We start from the raw sequence: 26,155 nt of genomic DNA, 5'->3' as shown, positions 1-26,155 counted from the left end.
CTGTATGGCACTTTGGTGGTAACACACAGTAGATGCTAAAAAAGTTCTAATTCTATGAGTCTTGAATGCCTACAGTATTTAACCCTTGGGGATGCCGGCAGTTCCTGGATTCTGAATTTGGGGTAGATCCTGGAGGAGATGGTCTCAAATTCCTTCATGGCTGAATCAGGCAAGATTTCAAATATATTGGTGGGGTAGAGACCCTGCTTTCAAAAGTATCACAATTGACTTAGTTTTGCTACTGCTAAAACTCCATTCACAGTTGATTATAATTAAAAATAAAATCTTTGTAAGTTAGAAGAAGAATGCACATGGTAAATAAATTCAATAGGGGCGCCTGGGTGGCTCCATTGGTTGAGTGTCCCACTTTGTCTCAGGCTATGATTTGTGGTTCATAAGTTCAAGCCTGATGTTGGGGGCTCGTTGCTGTTGGTGGAAGCGTATAGCCTGCTTCTGATCCCCTGTCCCCCTCTCTCTCTGCCCCTCCCCTGCTTGCACTCTCTCTCAAAAATAAGACAGGGGTTCCTGGGTCGCTCAGTTGGTTAAGCATCCCACTTGGGCTCAGGTCATGATCTCAAGGTTTGTGAGTTTAAGCCCCACGGCGGGCTCTGTGTTAACAGCTCAGAACCTTGAGCCTGCTTCGGATTCTGTGTCTCCCTCTCTCTGCCCTTCCCCCGCTCATGCTCTGTCTCTCAAAAATAAATAAACATTAGAAAAAAATTTTAAAAAAGACATATACATGAATGAATGAATGGATAGATGAATGAATGAATAAATAAATAAATTCAATAAAAATGTGTATAAAAATCTGAAAATTCTTTCACACCCCTCTCATTCTCAGCTTCAAAACCCCAAGTAACTATTGCTAACAATTTGGAGGATATTTTCTGATTTTTTAATATACATACATATTACTTTTAAAAAACAAAATTAATATTAATGATATTCTATAGTTTTTCAGGAGATGATTGTTAATATTTCTGTACCATTCCATATCTAGCCAAATATTTTGAACACCAGCAGATCTTAAATGTTTAATTTAACATACAATGAACTTACCTGACCTCAGAACACTTTTAAAATTAGAACGTATTTTTTTTAAATTTTTTTTTTTAACGTTTATTTATTTTTGAGACAGAGAGAGATAGAGCATGAACGGGGGAGGGTCAGAGAGAGGGAGACATAGAATCTGAAACAGGCTCCAGGCTCTGAGCTGTCAGCACAGAGCCCGAAGTGGGGCTCGAACTCACGGACCGTGAGATCATGACTTGAGCTGAAGTTGGCCGCTTAACCTACTGAGCCACCCAGGCGCCCCAAAATTAGAATGTATTTTGAGTGAATATCCACAAGAACTCAAGGGAGACAACATGTGCTTGGATTAAAGAAGGCAGCTTAAACAATGTCTCCTGAACACATTAAAATTGCAAGAAATGATATAAATTACTTATTGCATGAAAAACGTTTCCAACAGGAAGAATAATACGAGTGGAAACAAATTAAATCATTGCATTTTGCTAAGAATAAAGCATACTAAGATTAAGTAAAATGTTTTCATTTTATATATTGTTATAAAATGTGACATAAAAAACTTAAAAGTAGCATTTTGGGATTATTTTACCCTATAGCTTAATAGCTGCAGTACTGTTTGCGGGTAAAGATCTTATATGTGGTTGGGGCGCCTGGGTGGCTCTCAGTTAAGCCTCTGACTCTTGGTTTTGGCTCAGGTCATGATCTCACGGTTCATGAGTCCTGGCCCCGCATCGGGCTCTGTGCTGATAGTGAGGAGCGTGCTTGGGATTTCCTCTCTCTCTCCCTCTCTCACTGCCCCTCCTCCACTCAAGCTCTCTCTCTCCCCTCTCTCTCAAAATAAATACACTTAAAACAAGATCTTTTATGTGGTGAAATATCAGATCTGTTGCTAATGTGTTGTCTCACAGCACAACATTTTTAAAAGTCCCATCTTTTAAATTAAAACTAAATAAATAAACAAACAACAAAAATATCCCATTTTTAAATACAAGAACATTGTAACCAAGGAAAGAAGTTCATAAACAGTACATTTTATAGTCTCTGTGTATCTTGATTTAGATGCTCTGAAAATCCTTAATTATTTCCCGTTTAATAGCTCTCTGCTGATTTTTCTAGAAACTTATGGGTACACGCATTCATTTGTATGTTAGACATATTCAAACATTTTGTTTTTTTAATTTGCGCAAAGCTTTTGAGCCACAAGACTGTTTTTCATTGGAAACTTTCTCCTTTCAGCCTTCAGTCCATGGGGAACAATTCTGTATATTATATGTGCTTAATAATATCATAAACACCAAACAATAACCTCAAATGTGAATGGCGGCTGTGAGATAAGACACCTAGCATGGAGCGAGCAATTGTCACCCGGGACAGAAGGCGTAAAGGGATGGTTAGATGTACGAGCTTCCCAGACATGCACTTACACCTGAAGTATATTTCTCCTGCAATCTCTCAGCATTCCAAGGTTTCAGGAAGCAACCTTAGTATTCACTGAAGCTTTATGGTTTAAGGACACAATTGTTATATTTAGCAAGGGAAAAGGGGCCCCTCGGTAGCTCAGTGGGTTAAACATCAGTCTCTTGATTTCGGCTCAGGTAATGATCTCACGGTTCAAAAGATGGAACCCCACATCATGCTCTGTGCTGACAGTGAGGAGTCTGCTGGGAATTCTCTCTCTGCCCCACCCACACTCGTATGCGCTCTTTCAAAATAAATAAATAAATAAATAAATAAACGTCTTAAAAATGCTAATAAGAAACCATGGATTTAACTTTTGGGTCAATTTTTTTCTGACATTAGAATCCAACTCTTGAATCTGGGTTACTCAGCCCAGGACTCAGGCCCAAGGGGGGATGCTCCTCTACTGAGATGTTTGTTATTAATTCAATTAATATTGATGGTGGGGAGGAGAGGAAACACTCTAAAATTACTTTAAACAGGCTTTATAACTTTCTTTTATAGGCTACAGAACATTTTCCTATGTAGCATTTTATTCAGCCCTTAGAAACAACCTATGAGAGAGGTATCGTTGCCATTTTACAGACAAGGAAACTGAGGCTCGGAGTGGTAAAGTGACTTGTGTGAGGTCTCTAAAATCCAAATTTGTACTTATTTGATGTCAAAGTCTGTGCTTTATCCACCATGGCAGGATTCCCTATGCTTCAGTCATTTGCTCACCATTAAAATTTTCATTGCATGTACTACAGATTCATTTTGTGGTTAAGATATATTTTTAAGTTGATTCATTTTTGCGTGTGTGTTTTACATAAGCATATTTTTAAAAGACTTCTTATATTAGTGACTTATATTAGGACTTCAAAGTGGTAAGTGAAGACTTTACAAAGGGAACGAAGCAATGATAGTTTTAAGGCAATTAATTTCCAGATCCTCGACTTCCACAGGTATTCTTTACAAACACAAGTCTGAGAACATGATCTTTCCTCCTCTTTCTTCCCTGTCCCATTCTTACTCTGCCATGGCCTTGCTCTGGGGAATAAAAATCTCTGGGGTATAAACAGACAATCTGAAACATGGGTTTAGGTATTGATTGGGTAACAAGTCCTTTTGCAACCAGGAGTTTCTCAGTTTTTATTTCGACAAAATTGAAGAAAGACCTAATTGAATTTTCAACATGTTGATCACTAGAAATAATGTCTGAGGAGAGATCACTATGTGGATTTGGGGATAGAATTCATGAATTCAAGGATCGATGTTGCCATAATAAAACTCCCATTCCCACCATCTATTTATGTCAGCAAGGTTTGTCAGAGCTGACATCTATAAAAATGAAAAGGAAAAGTGGAGTTAATGCTAAATCTGTGTCATTCAACAAGAAAACAATATTCATCCATGGATACATTAATCAATTTAAAAATTCTCAGCCATATTTCTCTTATTAAGGTAAGTGTTCCCAGTAGAGCTTTTTAAGTCTAAATTAATCATAATTTTTCAATATTTTTGTTTTTTAAATCAATTGTTTACTGATATAATGATATACTAATAACTTAATAGAAAAAAATTTAACACATCGAAATCTATGGTCATGTGTAATAAAAATTGTTTTAGTCTGTTCAGCCTGCATAACAAAAATACCTTAGACTAGATGGCTTATAAACAACAGAAAATTTGTTTCTCACAGTGCTGGAGGCTGGGAAGCCCAAGATCAAGGTGCTGGCAGATTGAGAGAGTCTGGTGATGACCCCCTTCCTGGTTCATAGACGGCCATCTCCTTATTGTCTCCTTACATTGTGGAAGGGATGGGAAATCTGTCTGAAATATTTTTTCAAAAGAATATGAATCCCATTCATGGTTCCACTCTTATGACCTAATCACTTCCCAAAGGCCAATTGCCAACACACTGGAGTTAGGGTTGCAAATATGAATTTTAGGGGGACACAAATATTCAGTCTATAGCAACAATGTATTTTAATTCTTATAAGCATATTTTTATTGCATTAAGCAGAGTTACAAAGACTTTCAGGCTTAACAGTGTATTACATGGAGCCAGGGTTTCTTAACCACAATACATTATGGGGCAGTTAATTGTCTGCTGTTGTTTCGGGGCTTGCTCTCCTGTGCTCTTAAGAATAAATAGCAGCATTCCTGGCCTCTACCAACTAGACACCAGTAGCATATCCCCTAACTTCCTAAGTGATGACAACCAAAACTGTGTCTAGATATTGCCAAAAGTCCCTTGCGGCACAAAATCACCAGCAGTTAAAAACCACAGCATTAGGTTATAATTTTGTGGGGGGAGTGAAATGGAAAATGGAAATTCAAGAGAAAAGCCATCATGTGCATTTTCTGCCTCTGAAAGGAGAGCTTGTTCATCTTTAGTAAATAATGGATATCTGATCACTATGAGATTTAGATTCTGTTGTTCTATATCACCAATATTCCTTGCTGTTATGGATTAAATTGTGGTCATCCTCCCAAAGATATAATGAAGTTCTAACCCCTATTTCCTCAGAATATCACATTATTTAGAAATAGGGTCATTAGAGAGATAATCAAGTTAAAATGGGGTAGTTAGGGTGGCATCCTAATCCAGTCTGATGGTATCCTTTATAAAAAGGGGAAATTTGGACACACAGACATGCATGAAAGGAAGACAATGTGAAGATGGCCATGTGCTGTGGGAAGCAGAGGCCAGGCTGATGCAGCTGTAAACCAGGGAATGTCAAGGATTTCTGGGTCACTACAAGAAGCTGTTAAGAGGCAAGGAAGAATTTTACCCAGAGTCCCAGATGGAGCACGGCTACGCCAACACCTGGATTTTGGATTTCTAGCCTCCAAAACTGTAAAGCGATTAATTTTTTTCTAGTCACCCAGTTTGTGGTTCGTTGTTATGGCAGCCCTTATAAACTAATACACATGCCATAAAAATAAAACCAGAAAAAATGAACACAATAAAGACAAGACAATGCTCTTAAATGGTATTAAATTCCAGCGAGATGCTTAGAAGCCTACTGAAAACAGGCCTGAGCCTCACCATCTATTTCTTAAAAGGAAAGAATAGTCAGTGTCATGACCACGTTCATAGCAGTGTTATTCGCAATAGACAAAAACCGGAAGCGGCTGGAGTATCTGGATACTGGATGTATCCACTGTATCCACTGATGGACGAAAGGATAAGCAAAATACGGTATACGTATACAACGGGATATTATTCATACTTAAGAAGAAATGCTGACGCAGGCTACAACCTGAGTGAACTTAGAGGGCATTCGGCTAATGCCACAAATACCATTATGTCCACTTACATGGAGTACTTAAAGTAGTCAAATTCATGGGGACAGAAAGTACACTGGTGGTGGCCAGGGGTAGAGGGGAGGGGAGAATGGGGAGTTACTGTTCCATGGGTACAGAGTTTCAGTTTTTCAAGATGAAAACGGTTCTGGGGATGGATGGTGGTGACTGTAGCAAGCAGTGTGAATGTAATTTCTGTCACAGTTGGAGTGGTTAACACGGCAAGCTTTATAGTGTGTATTTTACCACACACAAAAAGAATAGCTAAGGCTAAAAGAGACGTCGAAGGCAGAGCAACGCAAACTTGAGGTGACCTCATCATGCAAACGAGAAGTGAATTGAAATTTGAATGGCTTTCTGTGTGGCTCAATATTCCTTTTCTTCAGTACCTGAAGTCATCCCACATGGTGGGAAAGGCTACCCTCCCTCATGTGGTGACTTCCCCTTTGACTTCCCCTTCTCCTCTGTGAAAAGCCACACAGAGCCAGGACCGGGACTTGGACCTCTACGCTCTTTGACTTTTAGTTCAGCACACTTTCTTTTTTTTTCATTTGACTATAGTTTGACACACATGTTACATCGGTTTCTGGTGCACAACAACGTAGCGATTCAACAAGTCTATACACTACACTGCTCTCCACAAGTGCAGCTACCATCTGTCACCATACAACGCTGTTACAACGCCAGTGACTATATTCCCCATGCTGCACCTTTCATCCCCGTGACTTTTTCATCCAGGACACTTTCCTTGTAACACAAAAGAACTTCTGTTGTGAAATAATCACACCTGGTCCTCAGGTATCAGACGAGAGAACAAACTGTGGACCCCCCATGTTAGGTTGGTGGTTGGCAGTGAAGCATTCTAGAGGGAAGGTTGGAGAAAGAAGAAACTCTTGGATATTCAGTTTCCAGGGAGAAGCCAGAGAGTTTTGAAGCAAAACGGAAGTGCCCAGGAGAGAGACAGTGAGCAGAAAAAAAGAAATACGGTTTCTGTGGTTTCATTATGATCTAATTCAGGAGGAAAAGTGAAGATCCCATGCTTGAAAATTGCAGCGGGACTCTTAGAAAAATGAAGTTATTTAATAGTTATCTATTTTATTCTTGTTTTGCTTGACCCTTCTGGGGTGCCTTGCATCTTGAGCAGCTATTATTTTTAATGTTTATTTATTTTTGAGAGGAAGAGACAGAGCATGAGCAGTGAAGGGGCAGAGAGAGAGAGGGAGACACCGAATCCAAAGCAGGCTCCAGGCTCTGAGCTGTCAGCACAGACCTCGATGCAGGACTTAAACCCACCAACTGCGAGATCATGACCTGAGCCGAAGTCAGATGCTTAAGCGACTGAACCACCCAGGAGCCCCAGCAGCTTGGGTAGTTATTAAATGATAGCTGGAGACAAATATTTGGAGGCATTTAATCTGGAATTAGAAGCAAGAAAGGCTGGAGATGATTTTGTGAAGTGTGAACGGGAGCCGCAAAATATGTTCAGACCAAGTATTATTTGAAACACTAATTTTATGGCTGCATTAGAAGACACATTTTAAATGTGGGTTTGAAATTAGTTTGGAAATTGTCTTTAAGCAGGGATTTGTAAATTATTCGAAAGCTGGGCCTCATTGAAAATGCATTAAGTAACAAATCGGATACTCGTGTCTGCTAACATGATACCTATGAGGCACAGAACACCATATAGGAAGCTTCTTGCCAATAATGTGTAACTTGAATCTAAGCAAGCCTCTAGAATTAACTCCAATTTACAGGAGGTGGGGAAGGGAGGAGAGAAGAAAAGAGTAAATAATAACATTTGCGCTAAGATTTGCTTTAAAATACTTCAGCAAGGAAACAAAAGTAAAAGGAATGCACATTAGTTTCCTGTGGCTGCCGTAAACAAATTACCACAAACTGAGTGGCTTAAAACAACAGAAATTTATTTTCTTTCAGCCTTGGAGGCCAAAAGTCCAAACAAGGTATTGGTAGGGCTAGATTTCTTCAAAGACTCTAGGGGAAAATTCATTCCTTGTCTCTTCCAGCTTCCGCTGACCCCAGGTATTCCTTGGCCTGTGGCTACATCACCTTAACCTTTGCCTCCATGGTTATATTGTATCCTCTTCTATGTCACGATTTCCTCTGTCTCTTTCTTACAAGGATACACGTGATGGCATTTCGAGTCCACCTGGATAATTCAGAATATGCGCCTTATCTCAGTATCCTTAACTTAATCACACCATTTGCTATATAATACACTCTTTTGCCATTTGAGACAATATTAACCACAGGTTGGGGATTAGGATGTGGGCGTATCTTCTGAGGGCCACCATTCAGCCCACTGTAGAATGGAAGGCAAAATCGTGATAACTGATACATTTTATTATTTATTTATCAAACTTCATTGAGGAATAATTAACATATATATACATGTATGTACACATATTTTGTACATATAACATATATATAATTGTATATATTTGTGTAACACGATGATTTGATATACCTATAAATTGTGGAATGATTACCAAGATCAAGATAATTAACATATCCATCACCTTACATAGTGAATCTTCCTTCCTTCTTTCCTTCCTTCCTCCCTCCCTCCTCCTTCTTCTTCTTTTTCTTCTTCTCCTTCTTCCTCCTCTTCTTCTTCTTCTTCCTCTTCTTCTTCTTCTTCTTCTCCTTCCTTCCTTCCTTCCTTCCCTCCTTCCCTCCTTCCCTCCTTCTTTCCTTTTTTGTGGTGAGCATGGTTAAGATCTGCTCTCAGCAGATACTGTATATAATACTGTATACAATACTGTATAATTAACCATAGTCACCGTGCTGTAGATTATTAGGTTCTCAGAACTTATTCATCTTGATAGCTGATAAATTTGAGTCACAGGCCTAGGCAGGTTTTAGTTTTGGATAAGTTTGTAAATTTTCAATATTAAAAAATTTGAATTTCTACCTGTGGCAATGATAGATTAACTAAAATCAGATTTAACCTTCTGTCATAAACAAGTAGAAAACAAGACATAATATAGATGAAACAACTGTTCCCAAATACTAGACAAAAGATTTCAGACCTGTGACCCCTGACAAAAGGAAAATAAATGAGGTGAATACTATGGTCACCCTAACTTTCTACATAGAGGAAATTTCCAGACCACTGCACAGGAAGGGAGAACTCAAATAGGGCACAAAAGTATGAGTGAACTGAGAAGACTGAGATTGGAGTTTAGAAAAGCTGAGGAGGTGGAAATAGGGCAAAGTGCTGAAAACAAGGGAGCTAAATGGAGCTACAGGTCCAGAAAATTGAATAGAGGTCCTATTGAGTATATTGCTCAACCCCAAATTGCACACATGTAGAGCAAAATTACACAAGACCAGGCAAAGAGTCACCATGGAACTGAAAGATGGCTATCTGAGAACTCATTCTGAATTCCAGCCAGCTACAGTATAAAATCCTCATTGAACATCTGGGCCCTCTCCAGAGATCACAGAGTCATACCTTAGAAGTGGGGCTAGACTAGTTCCAGAGTTAAGACTACTCTAGGCCTGCCCTTTAAAAAGCTCGAAAATCAGCCTAAAAAAGATCAAGCTTATTTTCAATTTGCTTAACTGTCAGAACAAAGTCTGACACTCTTAAGGAAGTCAACAAAATCTAGGAGTCAAGAATGAAAAACTTACGATGCCTAGCATCTGGTCAAATATTACTAGGCATGTGAAAAAGCAGGAAAACATGACCCTTAATCAGGAGAAAAATAAGTAAATAAATATAAAGGGTTTTTCATTTTGATAATTTTTTAAAAGATAAAATATAAAAATACAGGATAAAAATAATCTTAAAAAAAAAAACCCTGCAGTTAACAATATACTTAATGCTAAAAAACTGAATGATTTTCTCCTAAGATTGGAAAAAAGAAAAGAAGTCTTGTTCAACATTTTACTACAAGTTCTGGTCAGTGTGGTAAAGAAAATAACATTAATTAATAATATTAATTAATTAATTAAAGATATTCCTAATGGGAATAAAAAAGTAAAACTGTGTTCATAGATGACATAATCCTGTATGTAGAAAATCCTAAGAAACACACTACCCCTCCCAAAAACACACACACACACACACACACACACACACACACTGGCTGAACTAAGATGAATTCAGTAAGTTTACAGAATATAAGATCAATAAATGAAAATTAATTGCATTTCCATATACTAGTAAAGCACAATTTGAAAATGATCTTGAAAAAAATTCCACTCACAACATCTCAGAAAGAATAAAATGATTAGGAATAAGTTTAACAAGGGAAGTGCAAGAATTGTATACTGAAAATTATAAAACATTGGTGAGAGAATTAAAAATCTAAATAAATGGAGAGAAATGCTCATAGATTAGAAGACTACATATTATTCAGATGGCAATTCTTTCCAAATTGATCTATAGATATAACACAATCCCTATCAAAGTTTTACCAGAACTTTTTTTTAGAAACTGACAACTGGATAGTATATTTTCTTTTCTTTAATTAATTAATTTTTTAATTGTTTTTACATTTATTTATTTTTGAGAGAGAGGAAGAGACAGAGCATGAGTAGGGGAGGGGCAGAGAGAGAGGCAGACACAGAATCCAAAGCAGGCTCCAGGCTCTGAGGTGTCAGTACAGAGCCTGATGTGGGGCTCAAACTCACAAACAGTGAGATCATGACCTGAGCTGAAGTAGGACACTTAACTGACTGAGCTACCCAGGTGCCCCGCAGATCCTATATTTTAAATAGAAATGCAAAGACCTCAAGATAGGCAAAACAATTTTGAGGAAGAAAAACAAATTTGAGGACTTAAACTATTCTATTTCAAAACTTGCTATTAAGCTACAGAAATCAAGACAGTGTAGTATTGGAACAAAGAGAGACATGCAGATCATGGAGCAGAATTGATAGAAATAGAGGTTACATTTACAGTGTAAGGTTTTTTCATCTATAGTGAATCAATTTTTGACAAAAGTGCCAAGGTGATTCGATAGGGAAAGGATAATATTTTCAAGTGGATCCATATACCAAAAGGATAAATTCAACCTCTTACCTCATACTATATACAAAAATTAACTCAAAATGGATCATAGGTCTAAATGTAAAAGCTAAATATATAACATTTCTAGAAGAGAACAAGGGAGAAAGTCTTCATGACCTTGGGATAGGCAAGTATTTCTTTTTAGATTAGACTCCAAGAAGGGGAAACATAAAAGTTTTGGTAAATTGTACTCCATCAAATTAAAGCATTCTGCTCACAGAATGCAAGTCACAGATTGCAAGAAAATATTTGCAATACCTATATGTGATAACAGATTGTATACAGCATATACAAAGACATCTTACAATTAGATAATAAAAAAAAAATCAAACAGCCTAATTAAAAATGGGCAAAAGATTTGAAGAATCTTTCATACTTCATGAAAGAAGATATATCATCGGCCAACAAGCACATGAAAAGATGCTCAAGCAACATCATTAGTTATAAGGGAAATGCAACTTAAAATCACAATGAAACACCGCTACTTACTCCTTTGAAGTCTAAAATTAAAGAGTGGTAATACCAAGTCCTGGCAAGGATGTGCAGCAACTGGAACCCTCGGTGAGAAAGTATAATATATAAACATTTTGGAAAACATTTCAGCAGCTTAAAAAATCAAGTTGACTAAACATTTACCATAGGAACCATTCCTAGGCATTTACCCAAGAGAAATGAAAACAATATATTCATCCAGGGCTGCCTGAGTGGCTTAGTGAGTTAAGTGTCCAACTCTGGAATTTGACTCCAGTCATGATGTCACAGTTCCTAAGATCGAGCCCCATGTTGGGCTCTATGCTGACAGTGCAGAACCTACTTGGGATTCTCTCTCTCCCTCTTTCTCTCTGTCCGCCTCCCTCTCTCTCTCCCTCTCTCTCTCTCTCTCTCTCTCTCTCACACACACACACAAACACACAACCTCTCTCTCAAAAATAAATGAATAACTTAAAAAAAATGTCCATTGAAAGACTTGTTGATGAATTTTCATGCAGCTTTATTCATAATCGCCCCAAATAGGAAATATTCCAAATATTCAACATTAAATGGATAAATCGTGGAACATCCCACGGTGGAATACCACTCAGAAGTACAAAGAAATAAATTACTGACGGAGCAACGTGTATGAATCTCTAAAAACATTGCACTGGGCACAAGAAGCCAAGTCCAAAAGATCAATTTGGCATGATCCTATATATACTCTGGTTTCTCTTCAAATCGCATAAATCTTTCGCCTTTTACTAAAGATTTCCGTGGAAAGGCATGATCCTATATATATGAAATTCAAGAAAGGGGAAATCTAAAGTGTCCAAAAAGCGGGCTTAGGGCAGGGGACAGGTAGGACTCAACTGCAGAGGGGCAGGAGGAAATTTTTGAGGTGATAGAACGGTTCTTCGTCTTGACTGTGGTTGTGGTTACATGACTTGCACCTTTGTCAAAACTCATCAAACAACTTATTTAAAACGATGCATTTTACTGTACAGATTAAACCTCAATAAAGTGGATTAAAAGATATTAAAATAAGAGGTTATTTAAAATAATGGTTCCCTGCTTTGAATAGTTTCCTTGGAACCCCTAGACTTTAACCATTTTTCCTTTTTTATCCCACTCAATTTTTCCCCCCAAGGCAGGTAGTTTTATAGCTAAGTGTGTGTGATTATGTGAGCTAAGTGGGATAAAGGAGTACATGGGATTCAAATAAAAGAAATGTAACATTTTGATATCTTATCATTAGAATATTAATATATTTGGAAGATAAATATAATTTGGGTTTTGGAGCTGGGGAACTGAAAATTTGTTCTAATTACATATTAGATAACTACAGCTAATAATACTGTATTGCACATTTGAAAGTTACTAAGAGAGTAGATCTTAACAGTTCTCAGCACAAGAAAAAAATGTGTAACTATGGTAACAAATGTTACCTACACTTATTGTGATGATTATTTTTCAATATATACAGATACTGAATCATTATATTATATACCTGAAACCAATATAATGTTATATGTCACTTGTATCTCGATTTAAAAAATTAAAATAATTTTGAATTATTAAAATAATAAATAATTAAAGTAATTTAGAAATAATTGTGAAGGACTCCCATCACAAATAAATGAAGGTGATTATTTAGCACATTTATGCTAGGTTTGAAGATGACTGTATGTAAAATTCTTTGCTTTTCACAGGTTAAAATTTATCTCATTGTTTTAATTCTACATGATTTTTTTTTTTAAACCTTTATTTATTTTTGAGACAGAGAGAGACAGAGCATGAACGGGGGAGGGTCAGAGAGAGAGGGAGACACAGAATCTGAAACAGGCTCCAGGCTCTGAGCTGTCAGCACAGAACCGATGCGGGCTCTGGTGAGTTCACCAACAGTAAGATCGTGACCTGTGCCAAAGTTGGTCATTTAACTGACTTATTTAAAACGATGCATTTTACTGTACAGATTAAACCTCAATAGAGTGGATTAAAAGATATTAAAATAAGAGGTTATTTAAAATAATGGTTTTATTATTAATTATTATTATAATTATATAAATATATAATATATATTTATATATAATATTAATATATATTATATATAAATATATAATTATATAAATTATATGATTATATTATTATTAATGGTTTTATTATTAATTATTAATTATTAATAATGGCACCCAGGTGCCCCTCTACATGATTTTATGTAGCATGCAGATGTACAGCCCAAACAAGAAGAAATTAGATAGAACAAATGACAAGTATTCTCCCCTTATCAGCCTGTAATAAATCCCAGGCAAGTATTTCAGAAGACTTTTTAGAAGGTGACATAGTGTCAACAGGAAAGGATTCCTGAGAAGCCAAGGACTGTAGAGTAGTAACACAAGTGCATGCTTATGTAGTTGCAAAACAAAACCAAAAACCTCAAAAAGACCAAATTCTGGTTTTACTTTGTGTGCGCCTTAGCTCTCCACTTTTATATAGTGAAGTGACTTCATACCCACAGCTCAACCATGCTCTTTTCCTAGCTACATGGCGTGAAGGCAAAGGACTCAAGAAATGTAGGCTAATACCGTTCTTACCCCGGGGAAATTCTCACGCAATTGGACAAAGGTATATGGATAAGCAATTTTGGTTATAGGAAAAAATCAAGTGCCAATCGCCCATTAATAGGGAAGTGTTATGGTATGGTTTATTATAGAATACTACACAACCATTTATTTTTTTATTTTTATTTTTTTTAATTTTTAAATGTTTATTTTTGAGATAGAGACAGAGCACGAGTGGGGGAGGGGCAGAGAGCGAGGGAGACACAGAATCCGAAGCAGGATCCAGGCTCTGAGCTGTCAGCACAGAGCCCGATGCGGGGCTTGAACCCACAGGCCGTGAGATCATGACCTGAGCCAAAGTCAGACGCTCAACCGACTGAGCCACCCAGGCGCCCCACTACACAACCATTTAAATGAATAAAGATGATCTCTGTGCTGTTACACAAGGATGTCCATTGATTATCGTAGATTTACAGAAGGCAAGTTGAAGAAGAATATGTCTGGTATGATACCAACTAAATAAAAAAACCCGCACAATGTATGTGTGCATGCATATCTGAATTATATGGAGAGAAAACTGTTAGCAGAGATTGCAGAGCAGGGTTGAGGATGAGTAGGTAGGAGAGGGTCTGCCTCTCTAAAAAAAAAAAAAAACAACACAAAAATCTTCTTTATTGGAATCTTTCAACGATCATGTGGTACTTAAGGGAATACACATTTCTAACAAACAAAAAGCACTCCTCCCCTGCATGGAGGTTGCAGAAATCAGATATCAGTAAACTGAATGCAGTCTGGTTGGTATTCTATGAATGGAGTCTTACCTCACCTTTCTTCATTCCAAGGAGGATATATTGTCACATATTGTCCTCACTTCACCCATCCCATATGGCCATCTTTTGAATCACAGAGCTGCCTCAATGAAATAAAATAGATGAATCAATGAAGAGGAATAACTTGTGCACAGCTTCAGCTTAATTTGTTCCAGAAAAGGAATTCCTTTTTTCTTGTGACCTCTAACCCTTTTGAGTACAACAGGGAGAAAAACGGGATATGGCACCCCACAGCCTGGAGTCTAGTTCTACCACTAAGCAGATCTGAGATCTTTGGCAGATCACAAGCTCTCAGGATTCTCTAAACCTGTTTCCTTATCCATCAAATGAGCAAAAATACTTGCTTTTCCAAACCTCATCAGAGGATAGTTGTGAGGATGGGTTAAGGGGGGGGGGGGGGAGGTGACCTGATTTTGGAGGAGGTGACCTGAATTATCATAGGTGGTATTCCCATGCCTTAAAAATCACCCAGGCTTTTCCTAGACCTTTTTGTCAAAAAGTGATGAGGAAAGAGAGCATGGCCTCAATCATGCCCAGAAAGAGGTACGAAGAAAACCAAGAGCAAGCATTTCCTGCATGCATGCAGTGGGCCAGATCCCAGTTAAGTGATATACATGCTTTATCTCGTTTAATCCTCACAAGAAGGCTATGATATGGTTATCTCAGGTTACGTTTACAGTTCAGAAAACTCAAGAATAAAGTATGCGTAACATAAGTGTGAACCCTCCCTCCATCCATCCATCCCTTCATCCATTTAATAACTGTACTAAGTACCAGGAATACAACTGTGAATAAAAAAGAAGTCTCTGTTCTCACAGAACTACCTTTGAGGGAGACCTGGTTTGAAGTTTCCCAGCCATCAAAGGGCAAAGGGGGATTCTCATTTAGTTTCACACCACTCAGCTTCTGGCTCTAGGCATTGGCAACCTTCTGTGCCACATTTCCTAGATAGTTCATTTTAAGTCCCACAGACTGGTCCCAGGACCACAATGCCCTTTCTTGTCCTCCTTCTAAGACTCTCTACCTTGAGCCAACATTTTGGAATATTCAGGGGTAGAAGCTTGTATTAACCAGTTGCTTTTTCTCGAAAGGTGTGATTATCTGAGCAAGGAAACTTCCAAGAAAGCTGCACTCCCAGATGAGTCAGCTGTTATGGCCATTACCTAATGCTGAACAGGGATGGGTTCTCTCTGGAGAACAGGACAGGGTAGCCTTCAAGAGTCCCATTTAAAAAGAGGCTGAGAGGGGCGCTTGGGTGGCTCAGTCAGTTGAGCATCTGACTCTTGATTTCAGTTCAGGTCATGATCTCATGGTTTGTGTGTTGGAGCCCCTCGTGGGACTCTGTGCTGACAGTGCAGAGCCTGCTTGGGACCCTTTGTCTCCCTCTCTCTGCCCCTCCCTCACTTGCATGCATGCTCTCGCTGTCTCTCTCTCTCTCTCTGTGTCTCTCTCTCTCCCTCTCTCTTTCTCTCTCAAAATAAATAAATAAATAAATAAGCATTTAAAAAAATAAAAAGAGGCTGATATTCCTGACAAGGAGCTTCTTTTCAATTTTTCTCAGTGAGTGCTTAACAAGGACAGTCAACTGGGGGCAGGATAGAATGGAGAAGAATGGGAGAGCAATGGGCCTGAGAAAGGTGGATGGAGGAGTGGTCTCTAGGAGGTTATACAGACCTAGGTTCTTGTGTCAACCACCTAGATTCTTAAGCTGATGTCCCAACACTGAAACCTCTTCTTGTGTCCAGAGCAATACCATTAAAACGATAAGCTGATTCCCATGGAGAGTCAAGACATGGTTAACAAAGGCAATAGGACACATGGGTACCAGTGTTGCTGATCTTTATTGCATTGCTTAGACATAATGCTGCATAAGCTAATTATCACCCATCCCATGCTGTGTTTCTTAGGAAACCTCCTGATTTGGAAGGGTAGTATCTCCACTATCCATGTGGTAGAAAGCGGGCACACAAAAGTCTACTGTTCACTTGTGTAACTCTTCATTCTCTGGTTTCTCAGGGTTCCCTGTCCTGATTTTCCTGTCTGCTGATGCTGTTCCGAAGCCAGCCTCCACTGTGCCTGGAGTGTGGCTTCCTCCCCGCATTCCCTCAAGGTACTCTTGACTCAGAAGTTACGCCCAGACTCAGCTGTAAACAGACAAGTCTATCTACCAACTTTTTGGGAGTCATTGTTTCCTGGCTTCTCCCTACTAACACTGAAATACAGCATCCTAAATCAACTTACTTCATTCCCCTCCCTCTTCTCGGAATAAATATCAGAGAAAATCTTCCTTAATCACTCCTCATTTATTTTTATTCCTTTGTAGGAATTCAGCTTATTATTTTGAAAACCGAGATAGGAAAGGAAAGAATTAAGTCCCTGCCTTCCTCATATGAACTGTACCTCAAGGTAACTGAACAGATGATAAGGGCGAGTTCCTCTTTAGAGAAGTAATTTCACTAATGAGTGAGAAGGAATGATAGAATTTATAGGCTAATGAGTCTAGACAGTGATTATTAACTGCTGCCCAAATCCCAAAATAGGGACAACCAGGCAACATGTGATGGAAATATACACCATCACTTAGGAATTAATCTGGACAAAATATGAACCTGAAAATGACTAAGCTCCTAGAGCTAACTAATTTACAGGAACTCTAGGGGACAGATGATTCCACAAGAATACAACCAGGAAAGTTCAGACTTTGGAAAAGCTACAGGACAAACAACCCTAATTTTTAAAGAATTCAAGGGAAAAAAGAGGGGGTTAGAGAGTCTATAGATGAAAAGAGACTTCAGAGGCATACCAACCAGTTGCACTGTATGGACATTATTTTGATCGGATTTCAAACAAATGCACTATAAAAAATTTTAAGACAAGCAGGGGAATGTAGACATAAACTAGATGTTTAATGATATTAAGGAATTATGGTTATTTTTTAAAGTAGTATTATGGCTGGTTTTTAAAGAATTCCTATCTTTTAGAAATACGTGCTGAAATATAATAGGAATGGAGAAGGTGCTATGATATCTTGAATTTCTTTCAAAAGAATCCAGAGGATGGTGGGAAAACCGGTGCGAGTATAAATAATACAAGATTGGTCACAAGTGGATAATTGTTTAAGCTGGGTGATAGATACAGTTCCTTATACTGTTTACTTTTGTATATGACTAGAAATTTCCACAGCAAAATGATAAAAAAAAATTTAGAAGGTAAACAACTGCAAGAATAGATGTGGGATGTATAACATCCCAACAATCAGAGGGGTAAAATATGAATAAGAAAACAATCAATTGAATAAAAGCCAGGAAAAGGGAGAAAACGGGGGGAAACCTAGAAGGGATTCTAAAGAGAAAACATAAAATAAGATGGCAGAAATACATCAAATATGCCTGTAATAATAATATACAAAAATGGATTAATCTATTAAAAGAAAACTAGGAAATTCAGCCATATATATATGTATATTGTAAACACAAGGCTGTAAATTCTGCCACATATATACATATATATATATTTTTTAACAAGAGTAGCCCCTAAAAAAATGAAAAGGAGGGAAATGAAGAGGTAGAAACCTTTTTGCTAAACAAATGATAATAAACTAAAATTAGGTAAAACAGTTCAATAAGGTAAGAAACGAAACTTACTGGAAGGAATTAGCAATACAGTGATCATTGGTGACCTTGTGGAAAATGGTTTTGGGGCACAGGGAGTACTCCTACCAGGTCAGACTGTGAGCGACAAGCAGCGAGTGGAAGTGGAAGAAGTGGAAAGGCAGAATAGGCAGCTGAAAAAGCAGGTGGAGGCTTACTCATTTATCATTTATTTACATATTAAGCCTGTATAAACACTGGCTGATGTGATGAAGTCCGAGGAGAGGGTGAAGGAGAAGAAAAATAGAGAGGGAAAGGGGGAGGGGAGAAGGCTGAAAACGGTGAGACCCAGGGCACCAGGGAGGACATTAGCAGAAGAGACAAGAAGGAAACACTTTCTATTTAATTTTATTTCTAATTTATTAATTTGTCATTACACAAACAATACATGAATGCATACTCAAAAACATTGAATATTACAGTTAAAGCTAATGCACTCCACCAAACTACTATTAACAGTTTGGTTAGTATCCTTCCAGACCTTCTCTATATACATTTTTATAATATACAAATAGGTACTTAGGAAGTACACTATACAGTATTTGTGTGTGTGAACATATGTGGTATGTGTTTTAAAATCAATGGTTATCATATGTATTGCATGTGTTATCCGTTTTTTCCCCAAACTTTGAAAAAAATGTATCTAAGAGATCTTTCCATGTCAGTAGGTGTATGAATCTTGCTCTTTTTTTTTTTATTGATGCCCAGTATTTTATACTGTTCCAGCCTCTTGATGGGTATTTTGTGTTTCCAATTTTATTCTATTACAAAGTTACAAGTGACATCTTTGTACAGGCCACCCTGTGAACACAGAATGGGAGTGTGTTTCATTATAAACTGGAAATGTTGAGCGACAGGGCATGTGAATTTTACATTTTAATGGATACCAGTTGACTGCCTTTAAAGGTAGCTGTGCCAATTTATCTGTTTTCCCACTCTTGCAGGTTTGTGATTTATAGAGATTTTAAATATTTGCCAACTAGATTTGAGATAGCTTCTTTTTATTGTGCATTTCCCTTATTTTGCTGAGTTTGGGCATCTCTTCATAATCTTATAAAACTTTTTGCTTATCTGAATTTTTACAGGGAGATTTCTACAAGGGATATGTGACCAAAAAGCAATAGACTTGTCTAGCTTGTCTAGCTGGATTTAATTTTTGTGAGCTAGAGATCTATTTTCTCTCCCCAAATGATTATGTTGTCTCAATATTATTTGTAGAATAATCCATTCTTTTCCTACTAATTTGAAATGTTACTTTTATCATTTATTCAATACATAGTTGTTTCTGGATTCCAGCTCTATCAGATTTATTTTTGGCATCAGGCACCTGAGTTATTCTTAACTTGGTTCACTGAATGGTAGCTGGTTTTGTCAGCCAAGATAATGAGTGTGTTGCTTATAAGACAATAGAGAATATAACTCATTGACACACAAATTCTATTCTAGTTAAGTTTGATTTAAATCAGTTCCATTATCTACAAACTTAAGAGTATTAAAAAATGTGTAAACTTCTCTCTCAGATTAGTTCCGTTTTTTTAGGGGACACCTCACAGGCTCAATTATAGAGATAGGAGGCTTTTCACCAAGTCCCCTCTTTCTAAAAGTACTGTTTGATGTTAAAGCTTTTTGGTGATGTAAAGTTGCTTCCTGGCAATGTCATGTGGCAGGGCAATATTACGGTTGATTTACATGAACCTTTCATTCAACAGATTATATGACGTTCACAAACTATGACATACACTTTGAATAAACAATGGCACTTTAGTTTTTACTTCTACATGAACCATAGCTCCTGGAGTGCACAAATCATGTCCCATTTATCTATCTCCAAACATCTATTACAGGGTGCAGCACCTGAATTGAAATAGAACTAAAGTGCATTCCAACGGTGTTTCTATAAAACAAAAAATAAAACCCAAACTTCTCAAAAACAAAACCTTTAGGGGATTGACAAAGTTACACATAGTCCTTTTTTTCTGATTAAATTATATGTTATCTATTTTAGTAGAGATACTGGAATAAGACACTGACCTGGTAAATTATTTCACGCCAAGTGTGGGGAAAATATTCCCTTGTTGTCTATGGACTTCCTCAGGTATGACCTATCTCTAGATGCGTTGCTTGCCTGTGAAATGAGGATGAGAACTGTGATCTGGAAAACAGTTGGATTGCAGTAGGCAAGACTACTTTACAGTTGTTATATAGAAAAATGAAAAGGTAAAAACTTTTTATATGGGCAAGTAGAAGTGTGGCATTTGCCTTGTTTTAAAATTCAGTTATTTTTTATGATCTAAGTTACCACACCTCTTTCTTCCTTCTTTCAAAGGGATAACTTTGGCTTCTGTGGGCAATGTCTTAGTCCACAAAGTTAGATGCTGTTTTATAGCTCAATCTATGACAACACATCATGGAAGAATTCTCAAAACTGCCTAATCTATCAGTTTTCCTGGTAAGGAGAAGAAAAAAAAAATAAAGCTAACTCATTATGTTGAACAAATTTTATGACCAAGTAGACTGTATCAGTGCAAAATACCAACTTTTTACTTTACCATTACCAATCCCGAAAGGCTGTCTTACTTTTATTTATGATGATTGTTAAAAAAAAAAAAAAAAATGTCTATGACCTGTAGCTTGCTTTGTGTATGTGCCTCACTTACCATTTTTCATCTGTGAACATAGCATGCCATACCAACTGTAGCCCACTAAGGAAATCATTAAATAGCACTTGTACAGTGATATTCTCCACTGACAAAGGAATACATACATTCAAAGAACAGATCTCGCTATAGAAATTCTGTGACTTGGCATGGAAGTACATGTAACAGAGTTGCATCCTAGAATGTTGAAAGGGTGCAAATATATGTCACTAAATAATAAGCCATTAGGTTAGTATTGCTAGAAAATAGAAACATGGGTTACTAGGCTTGAGGCAGGAAGGGGTGGGAGAAGAGATTATTTTGCTTAGGCAGGGGACTTTCAGGGAAGAAAGAAGCCTTCTGAATTGAACTGTGTCGAAGAATGAAAAGGTGAAGCCAACAAAACCTATTTTGACTTGGGTTTCAGTATCTGCAATGGGGCCAAAACTCACATTATCCTTCTTGGGGAAGGATAGCCTTGAGGGACAGGATTTGGACTCATGCTCTGGGACACTCTAATTCTAGTCACCATAAAGGAACTAAATTTGGTTTACCTAGAGGGCTGAATTTACAGAGGCATAAATATGAAGCCAGGGGTCTTCCATTCCCCCTACCCTTTTGCTAAATTCTTGAAATTCCTTTAAACAAAGACTTTCATTTCATTGAAGTATTATGGCTGTTGGAAGGAAGAGTTTGACTAAAACATTCTAAGACATAAGGTTCTCTGATCTTTCTTTGGAAGCAGAAAGAACAGACACCGGATGTTGGGAATGGAATGTTCACTGTAGAGGGGATAATGGTATAGAAAGACCCAAGACAAACTTCCTCATGAGCATCACTAATCTGCCTATTTATCATTTTGTAATTTTGCCTATTCATTTCTGGATTATTGTACCTCCTAAATTACTTCCCCACTTCCAGTTTCAGCCCACCAATTCACCTCCCATTGGTAACTAGAATGATTAATTTTTCTAAACTGCTTATCTGGTCACAATCCCACTGCCTAAAATCATTCGGGAAGTTATTTTTGTTCTAGCTGCCAACCTACTATGGTGAGTCAGACTTTGCCTGAGTCTGTCTCCTGGGAAACAATTCTGTGGCAATTCGAGGAGTTTTGTTTGTGCTCTCCTTTAAACTTTGGAGCACTGTTTCCTTATCAGGTGTCATCTCTGTGAGGGAACCTCCCCTGACAAATCCATCTTTGTATGTTTTCACTATTGCATTGTACATGTTGGTTTGTCTAAGTCCTCAAACTGTGAATCTTTAGACCTGGGCTTTGTCCTTTTAAAAGTATTGAAGAGAATTGAGTCAAGTCACAAGGTGCCTGCACTGAGCCTCCTTTAAAAAAATTAGACTTCAGATCATCTGAAAAATTTCCCCCCCAAATTAGCTGTTATTTTATTTCTAGTTCTACAGAGGTGAATTTCCATCTAAGAACAGGTATTTTACTCTAATCTTAAGGACTTGCCCCAGCTCTTTTTTAAAAGGTCTAGGAGTGACCAGTTTGAATTTGGAGAAACATCATCATCTCTGACCTGTGATAATTCTTTGTGGATAAAGACAGTTGTGATTACCTATCTCTGGGGACTTGATGGCAAAGCATTCCACCTTAATACTTCTACTTAGCTCAGAACATTTACAATAGAATTGAAATATCCAGCTATTTTGAACATACAACTATGAGTTAAAGTAACCGCATGTTTAACGCCTCATAAGCCTTTTTTGGGGAGGGGGTGTAGCAAGCTGTAAAATCACACTGTTAACTACCTAAAATAAGTTCTCTTTGGGGAAAGTTCGGTTTGTATTGCAGACATATTGCCATTATCAGAAACGAATTCTTCACCTAGGATTTTCTGGTTGGTTAAAGTAAACCAACAGAAAACTTGTGTGGCACTTTGGTCTACAAGAGAAAATTACAGATGGCATTCCTGTAAGATTGTGCCCCCCAAATTGGCATCCCAATAAATATTCCAATTATGTGGACTAAGGGACCTTAAATCTGAGGTCAAACTGAAATTTACTTAAGATCTAAACAAACCGAACACTTGGGGTAATGTCTCGATGTTGTTCTCAAATACAGTGTATTTTATTCTAAAAAACAGTTAAGCTTTCCCACCTTTAAGTCTGTCCCTGACTTCGGGGTGAGGGCGTGCCTCAAGAGAGTAGGTTTGGATGTAAAGGTTTCCTTTCACAGCTGTTTTGGGGGTTATGTAAGGGGAAGGGGGACCCAATGGGAAGGAGAAGGATGGGAGAGCAAAGGACGAGCACTACTGTAATTTTGCATCTTTTGAACACCGCACCATGAGTTATCTTATGTCATTAAACTGAAAAGTTTATTAATATTTAAGGCTCTTGATACATATTGTCAAATTATTTTCTGGAAGTACACAGGAAAGTTTGCCTTTCTACATTAGGTCCTGCTATTTAAAAGACAAATAACAATTCATTAAATATTAATTTGCATTTCTTAGGTTACTAGAGGCTGAAACTTTAGAAACTGCCATTTATTTCTTCTGTGAACTACCCATATTTTCTACTGTGGTGGTTTTTTTTTTTTTAATGCAAAAATAGTAATAATTGCTTTTAATTACCATTTTAAATTAACATTATCAATCATTTCCTTTGTGACTATTACTTTATGAAGTGTTTTTCTATCCCAAGAACCAAAATTTGTATTTTCACAAAAATCTCAACCTTTTCTAATACTAGTTTTTCTCTGCCAGTTTTAAATATCACACTTTTTTTGGACTTGAGGAGCACACCTGGTGAGCCTTGTGATTGACATTCCAACACGGAAGTTTCATTTCCTAACGCATTGGTGGTGACTCTACTTAGAATCTTGTTCCACACCTACAGGATTACTTCTCAAGCTTATGTCCTTAGTTCCTTAGTTTTTTCTCATATTATTAACATTAAAATTTTGTTTATATTCAACAATGTATCCTCCAGCACAACTAGAACATAAAATATTTGGTAATCCTACATACACCCCAATTTTACGCATTTCCTTTGTGGCTAAATCTGATGAAGTTTTAATTTTAAATAGACAAAGAACAGTTATTTATCCTCTTTTAACAACGCAGAGAGCTAACTATTGGTTCCCGTTAACTCCTGATTAGCTAGCTGGCTATAGACACACAGCATGTTAAGTTTTCTACAGGCACCTTTCTGAATTCAAGTAAAAGTTTTGGTAGACAAGGATTTCTTACTTAAAGGTCACTGACATAATATGAATCTTGAGTACAAATATTGCTCACCATTCTTGCATTCTTAAATTATTTTACTTTGAAAATTTAAGAACTATCATTAAATCATTAAGAACACAGGTTTTCATTTAAGGAATATCTTGAACTGTGAAAATACAAAGCTAATCAAATTAAATTTTGAACACATATAGAGCCAAATATTTCAACAAAACTGCAGTTTAATTTCAGAAAATGTGTTAAAATATATATTTATACATCAATTTCTGACATACACTTAATGTGTTAGTATACACAAAATGATGCTTTCTCTTGAAACTGTATTTATGAAATGTACATTTTAATTTAAATACTCAGTATACACTGCACTTAATCTGCATGTTGCATTTATTAAATACATTAAAATCTGCAATGTAACAAAACGTTTTCTGCATACGAAATTCAAAACACCATTTTAAATGAACAAAAGATGGCTCACTTCATTTTTTTTTTTTTTTTTTTTTTTACAACTAGTGTATGGTACACTAGCTCAGCTCCACCATACTACCTGTTCGTTCTTTTATTTGACATTGTTCACAGACTAGTACATATTACAATAAGAGTGCTGGATAAAAACATGAGGTACGAAAGTGGTTCAAAGATTATAGGTCATGCAGATCATGCTAGACAGCAAAGAAAATTGTGACCGAGAAAACACTAAATAAAAATACATAAAGAATGTGCATTATAAAAAAAAAACTCCATTACACAGCTTTGCTTCTTTGGTTACAAAGTAGATTGAACAATTTCACAGCTTTTTATTCCCACCCGAAGAAAGAAAGTCATACGAAATGTCAAAAAGCAGAGGAATCGTGGCAATTTCTCTATTAGAAAGTAGAAACAAATGAACAAAGTTTTCTTCATCAAAATAGCCCAATTATTTATTATATCACAATAACTGGTGACTACCTGTACAGTTGCACTATGTTCTTCATACTTACACTATACAAAATTTACATTCAAGCTGGGTCTTTACTACTGAAAATAAATACCGAAGGTAAATTGCCATTAGTGTTAGAAATATGCCAGGATTCTTTTGTTCAATTATTGCCTAAACATTTTATCTATTAAATGCAATCCTGTCTTTCAAATCCTTTACTGATACTTATAATTATTCAAAAAAATTAAAAAAGTTCTGTGACATTGTTCATGTACATTATGAAAATAGCAGCCCTGTAATAAATAAAACACAAATAAATGAAAACTTACGTAGGCAAATGTTACCGATATTGAAAGAAAAGTGGCTCTTTAGATGAACTGTTATTTATAATGTGCGAGGAAGGCTCAGGGTAAATCCACGGGTAACAGGAAACATGGGAGAGCCACCAAAGCTCTGAAAAGACCCCACTCATGCGCACCAGGTAAAATGCAGACTCGGCTTGCTTTAATAAACCCCACCTATTATTCTCCTTGTGTACTGATGACATAAAACTGGACATCAACAGCGCTGCATGACATCTCAAAGAGAGGAAAAGCTCCTGTAGAATGATTGTCTAATACTGAAAAGGCCAAACACACAACCGAAGCATGGCTACTTGCTTTCGTATAAAGTGGAAAGAATACCAGTGGCACACAAGGATAGATTGCTTTCAGTTTTTTTCTTAATGAGGCAAGAAAGCTTTATGCTGAGGAGACATTCGGCTGCTGTGGAGGTTGCGTTGGCTGCGGAGGCTGTGCTATCACTGCTTGTTGTTGAGAAGTGCTACCAGGATTGGCCTGTTGGGCTGGGAGTTGGGATAATTGATCATTGTTTGAAAGAGATTTTAACAGTGCATTTTCTCGTTCAAGTAAAGAGTTTCTTTCAACTAATTCTTTTATTTGTTCCTTTAGAACTTCCACTTCTTCTCTTACTGCATACATCAAATGGCTTTTCACCAGATCCTGTGAAAAACAAAATTAGTAATGTCACAAAGAATATAAGGGAAAGGTGTTGCTATTTGGTTCTG

The 26,155-nt window shown here is 37.1% G+C and overlaps 1 protein-coding gene and 1 non-coding gene across 4 annotated transcripts in view; one reads left to right on the top strand and one right to left on the bottom strand.

The window, feature by feature from the left end:
• Window positions 1-12,010: 12,010 nt before the first annotated feature.
• On the top strand, window positions 12,011-12,126 carry LOC131513227 (U5 spliceosomal RNA). Its single transcript, XR_009262461.1, has one exon. It is a non-coding gene; the product is annotated as a U5 spliceosomal RNA (small nuclear RNA).
• Window positions 12,127-19,078: 6,952 nt separating this feature from the next.
• Window positions 19,079-26,155, bottom strand: part of TSC22D2 (TSC22 domain family member 2) — a 53,250-nt gene continuing 46,173 nt past the window's right edge. For 2 of the 3 annotated variants that reach the window (XM_058730204.1, XM_058730205.1), the window contains one exon: window positions 19,079-26,090. In XM_058730204.1, the coding sequence (XP_058586187.1) occupies window positions 25,830-26,090 (261 nt within the window). In that variant the 3' untranslated portion in view covers window positions 19,079-25,829. The remainder of the gene's footprint in view (window positions 26,091-26,155) is intronic. The other variant, XR_009261879.1, reaches the window with a different exon arrangement.

Source organism: Neofelis nebulosa, chromosome 5 (genome assembly GCF_028018385.1).
Source record: "Neofelis nebulosa isolate mNeoNeb1 chromosome 5, mNeoNeb1.pri, whole genome shotgun sequence".
Classification (NCBI taxonomy): domain Eukaryota; kingdom Metazoa; phylum Chordata; class Mammalia; order Carnivora; family Felidae; genus Neofelis; species Neofelis nebulosa.
Note: the sequence above shows the minus strand (reverse complement) of the source record. Positions and strands in the feature narration are given on the sequence as shown.